Source organism: Pantherophis guttatus, chromosome 1 (genome assembly GCF_059756535.1).
Source record: "Pantherophis guttatus breed Tessera chromosome 1, ASM5975653v1, whole genome shotgun sequence".
Taxonomy (NCBI): Eukaryota; Metazoa; Chordata; class Lepidosauria; order Squamata; family Colubridae; genus Pantherophis; species Pantherophis guttatus.
Window position 1 is genome coordinate 87,905,457 of NC_142063.1, and position 19,399 is coordinate 87,924,855.

General features: G+C 37.5%; 1 protein-coding gene across 1 annotated transcript in view; it reads left to right on the forward strand.

Annotated features, from left to right (window-relative positions):
• PRMT3 (protein arginine methyltransferase 3) overlaps nucleotides 1-19,399 on the forward strand; it is a 73,160-nt gene that overhangs the window by 36,180 nt on the left and 17,581 nt on the right. Inside the window, exons 12-13 of the mRNA XM_034417257.2 lie at nucleotides 10,858-11,045; nucleotides 14,436-14,522. Of these exons, the coding sequence (XP_034273148.2) occupies nucleotides 10,858-11,045; nucleotides 14,436-14,522 (275 nt within the window). The remainder of the gene's footprint in view (nucleotides 1-10,857; nucleotides 11,046-14,435; nucleotides 14,523-19,399) is intronic.

Sequence of the window (19,399 nt, forward strand, 5' to 3'; positions counted from 1 at the left end):
GAGTTTCAAGAATAGGATATAATTCTTTATTAGCGAAGTATGATTGGAAACGCCACGAATTTGTCTCTGGTGCATAAGCTCAATGTACATACAATCAACAAATGATAAATCATAATTTATTTATTTATTTATTTATATTTATATACTGCCCTTCTCCCGAAGGACTCGGGGCGGTGAACAGCCAACAGATAAAACACAAGAAATACAAAATTTAAAAACAGTATTAAAATCCAATTAAATTAATTTCACTGGGTTTCTTGGTCCAGTTCAACTGCTGGTTTTAACCTATAAACTCTTTATGACTTAGCACCTAGTTATCTTCAGGACTACCATTTGGGAACATGGTTGCATGTTTGGAATGCTTGTCATAAGAGATGAGTGGGGCTAAGGCCAGGAAGCAATAGTTTTCAGTGATAGGTGAAAAGGAGCCTGGATAGCTCAACAGACAGAGCTCTGTAATTTAACACCAGCTGTCTGCAATTAAAGTAAGATTGAATCCCGCCAGGCTCAAGGTTGACTCAGCCTTCCATCCTTTCTAAGGTAGGTAAATTGAGGACCCAGTTTGTGGGGGCAATAAGCTGACTTTGTATAAATATACAAAAGTATGAAGGCTATTGCTTAACGCATTGTAAGCCGCCCTGAGTCTCCGGAGAAGGGTTGCATATAAATCAAATTAAAAAAATAATAATAGTGCTGATTCTTTAGAATCCACTCCTTCTGGAGGTGAAATTGACTCTATCTGCAATAACCTTCCAGATCCAAATATAATTGTTCCAGTGGGCTTTGGAGGTAAATTATTTGTAGTTTAGATTCTGATGTAAGTATATTTTAATTTTGTAAAGCATCAAGAATTGTTGAGATGTAGTGGTTTATAAATTTAATTAAAAAATAATTTACAGTAGGCTAATTGCTACTAGAATTCTGGTTTACCATTCTGTGCATGTACGGCCTCAAAATTTATCCCCAGTGCATTTTTACTCCTCCTTCTCATTTACAGTGTTTAGATTGAGGAACATCTAATTTTGGCTCTTTGAAATAGAATAGGAAGTGTTGAGTTTTCAGTGTTTGCTGAACCACTTACTAACTGCGTGCACAGCTGGATGACTTAATTAAAAATAGTGCTTAACCAAGGGAAAATATAGGCTATTTTTGAGACAAACTGCAGTATTTAAAGCACCATGAAAGAGTTGGCCCAGTATCTAGTATAAGAGAGTCAAATTGGTATGGCATTTGTTGCATTTTGCCAAAATAATTTCCAAGTTTATTTAATATTGTACTATATTGGTGTGTATGTTGTTTTGCTGAAAAATGTTTCTAACTAATATTTTTCTCTTTTAAAATTATTATTAAAACATTGAAAACTGATGTTTTACCTGCTTAAGGGAAAACATCACAAGTTGAGTTTCAGTAAATCAAGTTGTTTTTTTAATTTTTAAATTTTTGCTTCTTGTTTTTTATGGATGAAATAATACAGTCTTACAAAGTCTACAAACAACTTATTTCAACTGTTTTTCTTATTTCTACTTCAGTTGTAATAAAGTTAAATCAGTTTCTCTTTCATACTAAGGGAGAAAATGACATATTCTGTGTGTTTGCAGACCCCAAGAGTGATGTGATGGTTCTTCTTACCTTTGAAGATAAAATTCTAGTCATCAAATAATAATAATAATAATAATAATAATAATAATAATAATAATAATAATAATAAAAAAATAAAAAATAAAAATAAAAGGTTGGGAACTTCTGTTTTATCTAAAACCAGATTAGGCAAGTACAGAGCCAAATCTTCCATCACAAAGTAGTGTCAATCGACATCTGCAACTTTTTTGTACCCTCTGTGCATAAGCAGTGAAAAGAAAGTAAAATATAGAAAGGAAAGAATTGATAGATGTGAAGAAATGTCATAGCATATTTTAAGGGACTGCAGTTGCACAAATCTTGCTGTATTACTCTACTAATACTATGGATTTATAAGTAATTTATAAATTACTTATAGTATAGTAATTTATAAGAGAAATTTTATCTTTTTTGAGGGAAGGAGAATATTTTTGTCCCTATATCCAAAGAAGCCATGATGACTATCAGATTTTCTCTTTTAAGTTTGTTTTATTTATTCAGTGTATATTAGCAGATTAAGTTGAATGGCTAATGTCAGCGCAAAAAATCAAGAGTCGGGATAGAGTTCAAAATGTACTTCTTTAATCAATTTATAAGCTAAGGTGACTCTGGATAGCAATAGCAATAGCACTTAGACTTATATACCGCTTCACAGTGCTTTACGGCCCTCTCTAAGCGGTTTACAGAGTCAACATATTGCCCCCAACAATCTGTGCCCTCATTTTATCAACCTCGGAAGGTTGAGTCAACCTTGAGCTGCTCAGAATTGAATTCCTGCAGTGGGCAATGAGTTAGCCTGCAGTACTACATTCTAACCACTGTGCTACCACTGTTCTAGATGCTTCATAATGTATTAAAATAAAACTTAAGATCCAAATAATATATTTATTTATTTATTTATTTATTTGAATTTATAAACTATGCAACTCCAATTATTTAAACAGAACAAGGATATTAAGCTACTCATGGGGGACCTAAATATCCAAGGATTAATATACTGATGGATATATGATGTGGAGTCAAACATTGTTTTGCCCCAGGGACCACTGAAAAACTATACTTTTAAGGCTTTCCGGAAAGACATAGGGTCATGGCTGTGCAGATATGGGTAGAATATAATTGGGGAGTTATTAATTTAAAATAAATGAAAGGACTTCATTATCTCTGCTTGTTTCTCATTCCCAATAGAAAATAACATTAAGAGTAGTTTTGTTGGTTGTTCAGATAATTTGACAGGCTTTCAAATAGAATGGTTTTGTTTTTAAACATGTAATTCATGTTCTTTCTGGTTTAGAAAGTTAATCGAAGCCTTATTCTTAGTTTCTTATATTTTTATGTATAAATCAGTTATCTGGTAGGATTCAAAGATCAAATGAATTTCCCCATTTCAGTGTCCATATTGGGTGAAATCCAGCAGGTTCTGACAGGTTCTGGAGAACTGGTAACGGAAATTTTGAATAGTTCGGAGAACTGGCTGGTCCCAGAGGGGGATAGGAATGGGGATTTTGCAGTATCCTTCCCCTGGAGTAGGGTGGGAATGGAGATTTTGCAGTATCCTTCCCCTGCCACGCCCACCACCAGAGCCAGTAGTAAACAAAATTGAATTTAACCACTGGTCCTTATGGTATATTCTTGCATTGTGTGCAGTAGTAAGCATCAAAACCTGTGAATTCAAAATATTCTATATTATTTCTAGAGTGGACTTTTTAAAGACTTAGGCTGTAAGTCCAATAACCATTGCACTAGATAGAAAGAAGAAGATTTACAATGAATATGTTTTGATATAGTGAAAACTGTCGTATTCCATGGAACTGTGTACTTTTGTGATACATGTGATCGCTTGATCAAACATATGTAGGGACTGGGCTTTTCTTTTTCTTTTTTCTTTTCCTTCACATGAAATTTCTTCCCCTGACCCCAAGATGTCAACAGAGGTACCTTCAGAGTGAGAAGAACAATAACTTACAGATAATTTTGAAATAGAAAATATGGTGTAGTTTCTGCAAGAATGACATTGCTTTAAGGATGGTGTTCTTAAAATTAATTAACTGCCAAATCTGTATGATTTGATAAGATATTTATCAACTTCCCTTGCACATTTTAGTGCCAATAGCGTAACTGCACAGTTCATTTAGCAGGGATTTAGGCATTTGTAACGGGTGAACTTTTGCCAACTGCTTTGGAACAATTGTCCTACTTTCTTTATTATGCTAAATGCTTTCCAGGAGGTAAAGATGATTTATATTTCAATCTTTCTAGAAAGCAGATAGTCTGATTTTAATTGAGAAGTGAAAGCTGTGCTACTCCGGACTATTCAGATTTCATTTAAAATTGAGTGGCATAATAGACATTTTAAATGGCCTTCTGAATTTCAGTTCACCGCAGCAATTTAATCATACAGATCAATAGGATGTATAATATGAGTCTCAAATCATCTTCAGAGTAGACATTTCTGTCTTGAAAATTTCACTGAATTGCCTGTCTTAGAAGAGATATTTGCAATATGAGCCATTGAACCCTTACTTTAAGGAAAGGTTACCTGCCACTATAAGCTGTTCACTGTCAACAGTGTTAAGTTGTGCATTTGTCTATGCCTAAATTGTATATCTTATTTATTATTTATTACACCAATTTGTATACCTCCCAACCATAAAACTCAAGGCAGTTTAGGATAAAATACAATGTAAAATCTCCCATTGTAATTGGTAAGTGTATGTGCTTAGAGTTGCTAGGCTGAGTACAGGAAAAAAAAAAAAAAAGCTTTCACCTTGCAGTTTAAACTGTTTATCAGCTAAGGCTTTGGAGGAGCACAGTGTTCTCAGTGGAATGCAACGTGGTTAATTTGCTTGTCAAGTGAAGCTAAGACAATGAAGCTGCTAATGCTTCTGACCTTAATAAGCTTCTTAGTAAAAAGTGTATATATAAAAAAAAGCTGAAGTGATGCCTTTACACTAACATTCTTACAAATACTAAGAATATAAACCTGCTGTAGTCCCAGTCTGTCTTAGAACCAAAACAGTAAGGGAGTAAATTAAGATCAGTAGTTGAATAGGAAAGTGCTATATTAGATCACTAATGTAGATTTTAAAGGCAGTGGCAGAGAGACATATTATCCATCCTGCAATGCTTTTAGTTCCAAGTGTAGTAAAAATGCCCGGGTGGCATTGTACTTGACATTTTTATTTTTTATGTATTTATTGGGTTTCTTATGGCTGTCCATTTTAATAGACTCTGGACATTTACAAAATCCAAATACACCAAGCAATTTCAAAAACATAAAGCAAAATGGACAGCCTGGACTAAAAACAGCCAAAACACCACAAGGGCTTCATAAAAACACACTTAAGCCCAGGTCTGAAAACAGGGTCAGGTCTTAAGAGCTATTTGGAACCCTAGAAGAGTAAGTGCTGCTTGAATCTCTGTTCCAGAGGGTTATGCTTCCTCAGTTCCATGACAGAGGGAACCTCTGCCCAATGTACTGGGCAGGCAGAAACAATTGGAGATAGATAATCCCTCAGATCAGGGTCCCCAGGTTATGGCCTGTTCAGAACTGGGCTGTGCAAGAGGTGGGCGAGCGCACACGTAGCTCCATTTGCGCAAGCAACAGATGCTCATGCGCAAAGCTCCATTTGTGTGAGCGACATGCCACTCTCACAGAACCATCCCCTCTTCCCTCCCATCTCCGCCAGGGGGCCAAGCCAGAAAGGTTGAGGACCGCTGCCTCAGATAACAAACCCTGTGCCCTGAGGGACTTAACGGGTAACAACCAACCCTTTGATTTGCCCCCAGAAGCTCATCGGCAAACAATTCAAAAGTACTATCCCGGATATTTTTCCTTCTTAAGCAATTGCTTTTATGCCCTTTTATTTTTTTCAGGGAAAGTAATTTCTTCTTGCACATTGGCTTTAAGCAACTTTAAAAAAAAATAGCAAGAAAGGAAATCTACCTTCTGCATTGTATTTTTTTTTCTTTCCTCCTATATTTTTCTTTTCTTACTGAAAACAGCATACTGCTGTATTATAGCCAGCTGACAATTTATTATGACTGTATTAACATAGCAGCACTGTGTCATTTTGATATCTCCTGCTCACCTCCCTCAAGTTGCCCAAAGGACCTCTCTGTAAAATACATTAAGCAGTGGCTTGCAAAAAAAAAACATTCTCCAAAGTACTACAGTACATGAAAGAGTGATTGATTGTAGTTGCTTTCCCACCTTTAAAGGATGTTTGCTTCCAACTATGCTTCGGCTTTGCAGTTCCTTCAGTATTACCTTTTTACCACATTGCTGAGGGATCAAAGATTTCCCATCTTACTTTGTTCTCAGTGTGAGCTGTTACTAATGACAAATGATTTGGAGGCAGTGAATCGAGAAGGACACAGATGACAAATCCACACCAGTGTGAGGTTGTGCTGCCCTACTATGTCCGATCAGCAGTTTCGTATCACCTATGTTGAGAAATAATTCAACTGGGTAAAAAAAAAAAGAGAGAGATGGAATAATCCAGAATTAAATGGGTCTTTCTTTTTTATTGCTTTTCCTTTTTTCTTATTTTTATAAATAGCAAGACTTAAGGACTGAATCCGGCTTATCAGTGAATTGACACGTTCGGAATATGTCAAAACCCTTTCCTCTCTTTTTAGAAGATAAAGGAAAATACCTTCATTGAACTGGATCTTTTCTACGATCAATTTTTAAAAACATGAGATTACAGTGAAACAAAATTGGGCTATACTGTTAAAATAGAGTAAGCAAAAAACCTCCCCCAGCGTCCGTTTTCCTTGGCATTTTTAACATCACCAGCCACTTAAAAATCAGTTGGTCAAACAGCAGATCTAGATGTACAGTAATATTAGAAGATGCGCTTCAGAGTGCCTTACAAAGGCAACCTTGTAAATATGCATTTGTCACTGTAGGGCCTACCTGTCTACAGAAAAATGAAGGATTTACTCCTATTTTTATTTATTTATATATTTTTTATTTATTTATTTGTATCTCGCCTTTATTATTTTTACAAATAGTTCAAGGTGGCAAACATATCCAACACACTTTCCTCCTCCTATTTTCCCCACAAGAACAACCCTGTAAGGTAGGTTGGGCTGAGAGAGAATGACTGGCTCAAAGTCACCAGCTGGCTTTTATGGCTAAGGCAGAGTTTGAACTCACAGCCTCCTGCTTTCTATCCTGATATCTTAACCGCTAGACCAAGGGTAGGTTCTACTTACCTTTACTACCAGTTCGAATCGTGCCCGCGCATGCGCAGATGACTTCTGATGATGTCCGGGTCAGTGGGCGGAGCCTCCTGCCGGTTTTACTACCGGTTCTTGCAAACCGGTCCGAACTGGGGGCAACCCTCCACTGCGCTAGACCAAACTAAACCCTATGTAGTTCAAGATTTGTTTCCTGCAAATAGTCAAACAAATGAACTCTCTGTAAAATTTGGAAAAATTCTGCACTGACATTAAATGGCATAATTGTATACCTGTATCTCTGCTGCCATCTAGTGATCATCCAGATTTTTTGCAGCTCAGCAGTTAACTATAGCTTTCTTGTTAGGCTTGCCCATCACTCTACTTGTTTAATTATTTATTTCTTCCTTCTGTTTTTAAAGCCATTCACCTGCTAAGTGTTTTGTGCACTTTGCATAGGATTAATAAATAAAGGAGAATAGTTATAGCTTGGGGTGAAATGAGGCGTCCATGGGGCTCTCTGAATTTGGGTAATGAAATGTGTGCGAGAAAACAACCAAGCTCAAAGAGCACCAAAGACCCCTACATAAAATTAGAAATGTCATACTACAAAACAACCATCTCTACACAACATTTTGTGCCTGAGATAGTGCACACTCCAAGCACATATCTAGGCAGTTTCATACTGCAGTCTGACCCAATGTTTGGAGAGAAAGAACCAGGCTTTCTAGAATCTGTGAAAGTACAGCAGGATTGTGGTCAGTTCAGACCTTGGGATAGGACAATGTGTTGTGGCTCCGTTGCCTGAGCCTGGGCTATCGACAGATGCAGACTCTGAGAGTGAGGGAGAGGAGTTGGCAAGGCCTCCCTCTCCAGGACCCTCCTCTCTGGCAATGCCTCCGGAGGACACCAAAGGCCAAAAGATAGGCTCAGAGCCAAGCATGTCCCCGCAGCCACAGGTGGACAGTGACGAAGAAGATAAGTGCTGGCTGGACCCTCGGCAGAGGCGCAGGGAGAAGCATGCGCAGCAGAGGGGAAGGCGTGCCAGAGATTAGCTGAGTCACTGGACCACACCGCACAGGGTATAAATGTGGGTGTGGTGGCTGGTTCAGTTTGTGACGAGCAAAAACTGGAAATAATCTATGATCTCAGTGTTACTGGACTTTGCCTGCTTTATCGGACTGCATTTGGATTAATCCTTGTATTGTTGAACTCTGCCTGTTTTATTGGAATGCTTGCAGTCTAATCTTTGTTTTGTGTGAGTAAAGTCTGAATTGGCAGCTAGCCACTGGGTTGCTGCCAGCTTTATCTTCAAAGAGTTTTGTCGTGTGGCTTATTAACTCCGGGCTGTCTGTGGGGGTGGGGGTGTGGTACAGGGACAGAACACAATGCGGGCACAACTGAGGCATTTTCTATCAAGATAATATGAATCAGCCTGTTAATACTCCATTGGAGTAATAATAGCAATAGGAGTGATAGTAATAATATATTAGTAATTGTAATAGGAGTAATTCACCAGAGACATATTCCTTATGTGTCCAATCACATTTGGCCAATAAATATTTTATTCTATTCTATATCTGATTCTATATTCTGTATTTGATTGTCTATTCTATTTCTATTTCTGTTCTATTGGGTTTAAATGCTAATCCTGGCATCAACATTTGCAAATTAACATGTATGCATATTTTGTTTGGAAATACTCTTATGTAACACTTGCTGTATATTGCAAGTGGTTTTGTTGGTTTTGAAAGCAGCTTGACTCAAATCATTTTGTCAGTACTTCATGAGGGATGTTCTTGATAATCCAGGAACAGGCCTGGAAATTTGGATGATGATAAGTCAAGTGTAAACCACAAAGTCAGCAACCTTGTCTGTAGAAGAAATAACATTCTCCTGTGAAGTGTGTTTTACATCAGTGTGTGTGGCAGTAGTCAGCTGTGCAGAACTACTGATTTGTTTTAGCTGCATTGGTGACCTTTTTTTTGGGAGGGGGGCACGTGTGAATAATATCACCTTTCTTTCAGAATAAAATATTGAATTCTCGAAAGGCTTTCAGTCTGAAAACATGGGGCTTTTTTCTCCCATTTTTGGGAAATCCAGTTTCTTTAATTATCTTACTAGGAAAGAATCTGTATATAATTGTTCATCCTGTAATTGTTGGTTACTTCCTCCAAATGTTTACATTCTAAATAAGCATCAAGACTATAGTGTATTCCATATATTGACTATAAATAGATACAACAAATTTGCCTATTCCAATGCTCTTTAGGCTTTTTGATCTCAATATCTAGACCAGGGGTGTCAAATTTATGTTGTCACGGCGGCGTCAAGTAACGTATCAGGACTTTTCCCCCCTTTGCTAAACTGGGTGTGGGCGTGGCCAGGGTGTGATGCATCCAGCCGGCGGGCTGGGAGTTTGACTAGACTGATCTAGACTGTTGCACTTGGTGCAAAATGGGACAACCAGCCTGCTAGATGGTACAAGAAAAAAAGATGCTAACATCTGAAAAATCTACACTGGTTGTCAAATTTTTCTATAAAATTTATTTCACTACCGATATTTTAAAATATTGATATGAATTTTTAAAATCCTGAAAGAGCTCAAACTTGGACTAAGACAGGGGTGTTAAACTCAAGGCCTGGGGGCTGGATCTGGCCCGCAGGGCCGCACTGGAAACGGCCAAGGACCAGCCCCTGGTGCCTCTGCCAGTGAAAACAGAGCTCGGGAGGCTGCGATGGCCTCCTGCAACCTTCTGCCAGTAAAAATGGAGCTCGGGAGGGCCGCATGCAGCCCTCCTTAGCTCCATTTTCGCTGGCAGAGGGTTGCAGGAGGCCGTCGCAGCCTCCCGAGCTCTGTTTTCGCTGGCAGAACGCTCGGGCCATCACAGACTCCCCTGACATGAGTGATGTCAAGCTGGCCACTCCCATCTTGGCCATGCCCACCCAGACCCCAAAGTCAAACACAACCCTGATGCCGCCCTCAATGAAATTGAGTTTGACACCCCTGGTCTAAGACAATGTTTCTCAACCGTGGCAACTTTAAGGTGTGTGGGCTTTGATTCCTAGAATTCCCCAGCACGTAATGAATTGAAGTCCCCACATCTTAAAGTTGCCAATGTTGAGAAATACCAGTCTACGATACCACCTCTCCTCTTACAAACCTGCATAGGCCTTAAGATCTGCAGGAGAGGTCTCTTTGGAGATTCCTCTACTATTACTGACTCGGCTGCCTAGTACCTTTCTGCACTCTGTCCTGTGCTCAAATTGAGTAGGAAGGTAGAATATCAATCAAATTAAAATAATTTAAAAGTTGTATAAAAATATGTTTTTTGGGAAAATAAAGTACAAGTAGTCCTCGACTTTAACCACAACTGAACCCCAAATTTCTGTTGTTAAATTCACTTAACGTTTGTTAAGTGAATTTTGCCCCCATTTTACAACCTTCCTTGCCACAGTTGTTCAGAGAATCAGTGCAGTTGATAAGTTAGTAACACAGTTGTTAAGTGAATCTGGCTTCCCCATTGACTTTGCTTGCAAAAGGTGACCCTGGGATGCTGCAAGGGTCATAAGTATGAACTAGTTACCAATATGTCCAAATTTTGATCGCATGATCATGATGATGCTGCAAAGGTTGTAACTGTGAAAAACGGTCATCATAAGTCACTTTTTTCATTACCGTTGTAACTTTGAATGGTCACTAAATGGACTGTTGTAAGTTGAGGACTACCTGTATATCAGTTCAAAGTTATTTGTATTTTCTCTTTTATACTGTAGGTTTTGGGTATACCACTGGTAGACTTAAAGCTCTTCTCCCCCACTTTCACATCCCAGCAAAAGAACATCCTACAATTGTTACAGCTGTTTTGTACTCCGTTCATGGAAGCGCACATCTCTTTTAGTTCTGGAGGATCTTATTTCAGAGATGTAGCTGTGGAATTGCTGAATTTAAATGATTTGTTTTCCTTCAGTATGTTTAACAGCATTTGGCTTCTCTTGTACAGAATTTGCTCCTGCACAGTACTCACTATTGAATCATTTATCTGATTGCAGTGTATCCTGACTCCTGTACCATTAGCCTGGTGGCTGTAAGTGATATCGCTAAGCATACCGATCAATTGACTTTCTGGGATGATGTATATGGCTTCAATATGTCCTGCATGAAAAAGGTGGTAATGCCTGAAGCGGTTGTGGAAGTCTTAGATTCGAGGACTCTTATATCTGAAGCTTGTATCATCAAGGTACCGTGACAGCAAATAGCATCTTCTAAAAAAATAATGTTTTGTTTATTCTCTTTGTGAACTGTCTTTATATAAAGCTGTCATTATAGAAGATGAATATAGTGATTTTTGGTTCTTAGTCAATAGCAATATGAAGTCCATGGTGTTTAAGTTTTGGAATTAACACTGTGGAGTTTTAGTCTTTTGATAGTATGTTTCCATCCTTGCTTCCTAATCCCCCCTCTGGGTTATCTGCCACTCAATTATTGATTACAGATGTCCAGGCTTATTTGCAGTAATTTCACCCAAGGTCTATTACAGGACTGTCAAACTCACGGCCCACGGACCGGATACATCACAGACTGCCCATGCCCATGCCTGGTTTAGTGAAGGGAGAGGGAAGTTGTGATACGTCACGTGACACCGCCATGACGATGCTGGTCTATTGTATAATTTAAACAGTGACATTGTAACTCTATGTTCCTTCCTCTTTTCTTCACAAGCTCTCTTGATATGACTAGCAAACCATATTTTCTGGAGCTATGATTAATTAATATTCTCTATTTTACACATTTGCAGAAAAAAATAATATTTTTCCTGAGCAGATATTCATGTCCCTACGGTTAGAAAATAGCAATAAAAAGTATAGTATCAATATAGGGCTTGGTGCTTTCTGAGCTTAGTCGTTTCCTTGCAGACATTTCATTACTCAGATTCCACCACTATTTCCTAAAACATGTGATGATATTTTCTTTATTTGCATTTTGAAACTGTCTCAAATGATTTGGAGGAAAGATCATTTCTTTGGTTCTCCTGTTACAGTACAGAAGAAAGACCCAATATTGCTGTTCATCTGATACACTGAAATGCTCAATTTAGAGCATCCTCTTAACTTGTGTTCTCTTTAGATGTGTGAAATTTTATTCTCAGAATTCATGGCAGTTGAAATTCATGGTGATGGCCAAGATAAGAAAGGCTGGTCTGGTGCTAACGCTATCCCATCTTGATCAAAATAGGTTGCACTGCACTGTATTTCAGATTTCAAATTGTAGTTACAGAATTTCAACTGTTATCACTCTGCAAATAATGTACAGGTAGTCCATTTAGTGACCGTTCGAAGTTACAACATCACTAAAAAAAACCCTGACTCATGACCGTTTTTCACAATTACAACCGTTGCAGCATCAACGTGGTCACAAGATCAAAATTTGGACATTTGGCAACTGGCTCATATTAATAATGGTTGCTGTGTCCAGGGGTCATGGGATCACCTTTTGCGACCTTCTGACAAGCAAAGTCAAGGAGGAAGCCAGGTTAACTTAACAACCATGTTACTAACTTAAGAACTGCGAGTGATTCACTTAACAACTGTGGCAAGAAAAGTTGTAAAATGGGGCAAAGCTCGTTTAACAAACTTCTCACTCGGCAACAGAAATTGTGGCCTCAGTTGTGGTTTTAGATTGAGGACTACCTGTACATCCAAAACCACCTTGTTTCAAATTTATTCCTCTGGAAAAATAGGGATCCTGTAGTTTAGGATGCTTAGATGCTTTAAAGTCTGTTTAACAATGCAATTGTTAAGGCGTCAGCCTAGAAACCCAGAGAATTTTAGTCCTGACCTGAGCACAAAGTCAGTTGGGTCACCTTGGGCCACTCACTAGCTCTCAGCCCTAGGAAGAAGGCAGTGATAAATTACTTCTGAAACCATGTTAAAAATGCAGGGACCAGTCCAGGCAGTCATTTGAGTCAATACTGACTCAGAGAGAGCAAAAAAAGAGGTAAAAAACACCAAGTTGTTGTTTTAAAACTAAGACGATATCCGAATGTAATCATGGTAGATAAAAGATAATTTTTTTACATTCCAAACTTTTTTCCTGTATAATAGAAATAAGGAATTGACCGAGAGTGTCATTATGAGTAAATAACCAAGATTAATAGCTTTCTAGAACTGGTGATTTTGAAATATTCAGGAAATTATAAAAATGTGCTTTATTTATCATGCAATGTCGAAGAATATACATTCGGCAGTCAAATGTGGGTGAATATGAATAATGCCTTTGTCATACTCTATTTACGTTCATGAAAATCTGTTAATATGCAAGACTGAACTGGGTACATTTTCAAGGATATTTCTATTTTATGGGCTGAACAATTGCTGAACATCACTTGTAAATGGAATGAGTATAATAGAATTGCTGGGCTATAAAGAGGAGAATAGATTTTCTGGCTCCACTATAGATATATAATAAATATTAGTCTCTTCTTGAAAATACTCAAGGATAGATTTCAAGCTTCTGGTAGTTTGTTCCAGTCTTAGGATGTTTGTATATGAAATATTAGGTGTAAGTATTTAGTCTGAATCTCATAACCATTGTTTCATCCTTATCTTAAGTGAAAAAATGGATTATTTATTTGGTTAGGCTATTTTTATTTGTTGTTGGAAGGGTATTCTACTTTTTACAGTGGAAGAATTTTTATCTTCACTGTACACTTTGAGAGAAAACATAACAACTCTCCATTTTCATGATTCAGTTCTGAAATCATTTATATTATTTTCACATTTATTAAAGTTTAAAAAACACATTTTTACAGTGTGCCCAAACCAAGAGCTATGTACAAAAATGACTTTTAAAATTCTGCCATCAATTAAACATTTAAGCAATTAAAAAAAATCATCTTGGAAAGGAAGACTGGTCCTGGAATAATAGTTGCCCTGCAAAAACTAGAGAAGACAGGCATGTGTTCAATTTATAACTGGAGTGCCACCATTGAGAAGGCCAACTTCTAGGTACCACACTATGAGACAAACTTGTTTAGAATAAGGGAAATGTTGAAAGAATTTTGTTTTTTTTTTAAGGAAAAGCTAAAAATCCAATATATTGCTGAGATATAGAGTCATGAATAATGCAATGGGAAAAAAAGTGTATCTTCTGATCTTTACTCGGCATGAAGTGTTTTTAAAGTTACGCGAACTGCATTGCAAGCTACTTTTAGCATTTTCAAAAGTTATTCACCACACAGTGTTGGCGAGCAGCAATTAAAAAGCAATTAATAGTCCTGAACTCAAAACTGAGAGCAAAATTATGTATTTTTGGCTTGAGTTCACACATATAATTATATATCGATCTTACAAATAACAGGTTTTGCTGAGATAAATGCTTTTGATACAACGGGCGGGGGGAGAGGGAAGGGTGGGAGACTTTGGCCTTTAGCTCTTTCTTCCAGTTGTCCCTGATGGTGCATTTGTGCATCTCACACTCCTACCATAGGATTGTTCCATCTGGGAGAACTGAGAACTCTACTGTAAAACCTGCAAGATAGAATGAGTTAAAATAGTAATCAGCCACTCCAAAATCCATATATGACTTTCTTTTCTGTGGTCTTCAAACTCGTATTTGTTGTACCTTGCAGCGGATAGACTGCCATGTTGTCTCAGTTCCAGAATTGGAATTTTCATCTGATTTCATTTTGACGGTCACCAAGACTTCCATGTGTACGGTAAGTTTTTTTTCACTTGTAGAAATATTTCTGGGGATCAGATGCCTCATTTTTTAAAATCTTCTGTTTGTGCTAACAAAATTTTGTTTGCAGATAAAAGCCATTTTTATTTTGCATAATTTGGTAGCTGCAGACATGTGGCATTATCTTCAAGCCGATTAATCTTATTTCTTGACTGATTGTCTTTCCAACAATTAAACTGTTCCTCTTGAGTCTTTGACTGTCATGTTTTCTTTTTCCTATCCTGTTTTCCCCAAAATAAGACATTCCCTGATAATAAGCTCAATCAGGCTTTTGAGTCCATGGCAATAAGGCCAAGCGCTTATTTCAGGGTTCAAAAAAATATGAGACAGGGTCTTATTTTCGGGGAAACATGGTAATAAATATTTTTATCTTACCTTATGTTTTAGCTTAATGTTGTGAGTTTATACTTCATAAAAACATATCCTTTAAAACTAACATATTTTTTGGACTATAAAACACTCAGGACTATAAGATGCACCTAGCTTTTGGGGAGGAAAACAAGAAAAAAAAATCTGTCTCTACCTCTGCCTCCCAGCAATTTGCCTTCTTGCAGCAAACAGCAAACAGCTTGGTCAGCTTCAGCACAGCCTGACTTAACATGAGCAACTGATTGGTGGTTGGATCGCCTTCCCGGAATACTACCGATCAGCTGTTCTAGGCTACGGGGTTTGCCACTGCCCGTCGCCTTCGCCGCCCATCGTTGCTGCCACCTATCACTGCTGCCTGGAACGGGCTGAAAACAGGACACGAGGAGGCTGAAAATGGGGCTCATGGAGGCTGAAAATGGGACGCATGGAGGCCAAAAATGGAGGGCGCAGAGGCTGAAAATGGGATGCCCAAAGGTGGCGATAGGTAGTGGCGACGATGGGCGGTGGCAGTAGTGATGGGTGGTGGCAATCTCCGCAGCCTGGAATAGCTGATTGGCGGTATTCTGGGAGGCCGATCCAACTGCCAATCAGCTGCTTGTGCTAAATCAGGCTGTGCTGAAGCTGACCAGGCTATTTGCTGTTTGCTGCAAGGAGGCAAATTGCTGGGAGACAGAGGCTGAAGGGTGGGGGCCAGCCGGTAGGCGGGGTTTCAGCAACATTTGCTCTGTAAGACGTACAGACATTTCCACCCACTTTTTTGGGCGGGGGAAATATGTCTTATAGACCAAAAAATATGGTAACCGGTATAATTTTCTTGCCTTTAAAACTCTTGTCGCTTGTTTTCTGTAATTTTGATTAATGTCATGGAAATGTGACTTCTTGTTCTACTTTCCCAAAATTTGCTTCAGATAATCCCTCAGTGCTCCAGAAAAGAGAGTGAGTCCATTGTGCCAGTGATTTCCATTCCATCTGTGGATAGGCAGAATTAACTTTAATCCCACTAAGCATTTTTGGATTTATTCAAGATTGTATAAAATACTTACTGCATCTTTTCATTTTTTTTCAGTTGATACAAGCTTTATCCATTTCCAAACTCCATTTTATTGTTTTGTAGACACTGATATTCTCCTGTCCTAGAATGGAATGTAAGGTTTGGGAGTTATTGGTTTTTTATTAATTTTTTGTGGCACTACACAGAAAAACTAACACATTACCTGACATTATTTGTACTTTTTAATATACGATTATTGACATCTTATGATGAGAATTTTATGATGAAATGTCAGAGATTAGTCAGAGATTGACAGTCCATCCATCGTATCAGGCTGCCTAACCTTGCAATAAATAAATGGCTATTGAGTGATTTATTCATCATTTGTAGCCAGACAGAAACTTTTTTTCAGTCCTTGACCAATAAAAGTACAATCAATAAAATGAACAGCACAAAGCTATCTCCTAACAACAAGAACTGTTAGCAACCACTTGTGGGCAAAGTTTATACATAATGTAAGAAAAGTTTGCTACTTTAGAGAAATAAATTTTATCTTACTTGTTTAACAGAAAACAATGTTTAACAGTGCAAATAAAAGCTATCAGTGCCCTGGGAATTTAAATAAAAGAGGAGTAATTAAACGGTGTTGAAGGTCCCTATAAGGACTGGCAATACAGAAAGACTTGAGCACTAAATAAATAGTGGAATACATTATTTGTGTAGTGTTTGTTGGAGATGATTAAATATATATTTTTGCTTGATTTTGGAACCTCAGTTTTGATTAGATTTACAATAAAAGAATTAAGGTTGAAGATGTTATTATGATTTATAACTCCCTGGTGTAGTTACAACATTTTGTAAACTAGAAAACTGAGAAGGTGATTTTGTGTGACATTTCTAGTCAAGTACCGGTATATGTGGTGCTGCAGCCTGGAAGAAATATCTCAGTTTCATTCTATCATAAAGAGATAATTCATTCTCTCCAGTAGGTGGTGCAAAGTATTAACTCCCCCCACCCACCCTCATACCCCACCAACAAATCTAGTAATGCATTCAAACTATTCATACAGTAGTACGGATTTAGGCAATATTTTCACATTTTATTTTAGAGGTACAGAAGTGTGAAATCTGCTCACTTAGACTTCTTTCATAACTAACCCTTGTTATTTTTGTTGTGTTTTTGCCATTTATTTGCTTGGAATATAGCACAGCAACATCTTGATATATTGTAGATAGTTACATCCAGTACCTATCAAAGATACAATTTTATATCTTTCACCATTTCATATAATTTTCTCACATGTCAACTTGCAAATCAGTATAGAAAATAAACTAGGCAATGCGCATTACTGTTGTATATTATGTGAATCTACCAGGCATGAACACCACAGATAGAAGCACCTGTAATCAAATATTTATATCTACTGTCTATCTAGTATTTCTCCATCGCTTGTCAGTGTGTACAAAATGTTAGAGTATATTATTAATAGAGCAAAACGTATACCACCGAACTGAAATGAAACACCAATAAATCTAAATTGCAATTCTAGACTTGAATCTGTATCTAAATGACTAGATTATATTCTTTGTCAGTTCTTGGCTTATTGAATAGAGTGCCTTACTAAAATCAACCCTGTGCTCTTTGGGTATTTAATGTAGCAATAATATTCAGAGGTATATTAAAGTAGAAATGCCTAGCCACTATAAAATAAATACTGTGGGAGGAAAAGCTCAAGGATCTCAATTTACCTTTCTTCTTATTTGAATAACAATAAGAGAATAACAGAATCGGAAGGGAAACTGAAGGTCTTCTAGTTCAACTCCCTGCTCAGGAAACCTGCTGTCCCACTGCTCAGGAAACCCTATATACCATTTCAAACAAATGGTTGTCCAATCTCTTCTTTAAACTTCCAGTGTTGGAGCATTCACAACTTCTGGAAGCAAGTTGTTCCACAGATTAATTGTTCTAACTGACAGGAAATTTCTCCTTAGTTCTAGGTTGCTTCCCTCCTTGATTAGTTTCCATCCATTGCTTCTTCTCCTGCCCTCAGGTGCTTTGGAGAATAGCTTGCCTCCCTCTTCTTTGTGGCAGCCCCTGAGATATTGGAACACTGCTATCATGTCATCTCATTAAACTTGACATACAGCATAGTCACTCCAAATATGGCATTAAAATACCTATGTTCCAGTATTGCAGAGGGGCAGAACAATAAAATGCATTAATATGAAAACCTAACTGTATTTTGGAAGCTCTAATTGCATGAGATATAATGCATAAATGTTGCTATGTACCTCTGAAGATTAGGAAACAAAAGATTGGGAACCTTTTGTGTCTGTGGGAGTGTCCATAGTTCATTATTTCGTGTTTTGAGTTCAGTTTTTGCCTTTACTTTTTATGGGTTGGTGGCCTTAATCTCTTCTTGCACCACTGTCACATAATTTAATGATTTAGTGATTTCTTGTTTCTTTTCACAATTTATGGGAAGTAGAGATCCACATGATGTAGTAGAACAGGATGTGATATACCCCCCTTGGGAAGGTGGAGATAGAATCCAGGAAAGGTATAAAGAACCTTTGAATTTTTTTCTTACAACAAATCCACCTTTCTCAAAATATTAGTTTCAAGGTGTTTGGATTTTTAAGGAAGGTATCTACATTGAGATTACACTAAAGGGAGGTTTAATGGCAAAAAAAATTGTTTCTAGTATAATCTTTACTTCTTCCTGCATATCCTGCATTTCTTTTTTAGTTCAATGGGAGGCATATTATAGGGTTGGACCCTGTCTTTGCCTTTTGTTACAACTTTTTCTATATTTTGTCCTCTCCATCTACCTACATCTTCCATCTTCGTCCTGGGGATATAGGCTTAATTAGACCAGGTCTTCAACTTGGCTAAGCACTTGCATTACTTTTTATTGACAGCCAATATTAAAATATCGTGCCATTTTCCTAGCATTGTTCAAGCCTTCAGTTGAGGTTTGGCCTCTACTTTTTAGAAGGCAAGAAATGCCATGATCTTTAAAAACATGAAATGTCCTAAGAGTTCGAGTCTTAAGGCTTGAAGGGCAGAATTGTACATTGAAAGAATATAATAATTATCCTACAATCTTATATTCAATGTGATTAGGGAGTCCTTCAGTGTTTCTCAAACCTCAGAAATACCTGCCATTGTAGTGTTTGGACAGGAGAATGGATAATAATTTTTCTATTCTGTCTATCTCTCACATTTACAGTCCTCAGAAGCTTAACTGTGTTTTGCTGCAGAATATATGAATTGCTATCTTCAGTAGTGTACTTAGACCAGATAGTTGAGATTCTGTATTTATTAATGAGCAAGACTTATCGTAAATCACTACTTTATTTTCTATTGCTTTCTATTATTATTTTCCCAGCCTCTTTTACATCTGCATTTGTAATCTTACGGTACGTGTTATTTTGAAACTCCAGTACTTCCTCCTATGAATTTTCTTCCTGCAATCCTATCATGTACTTCT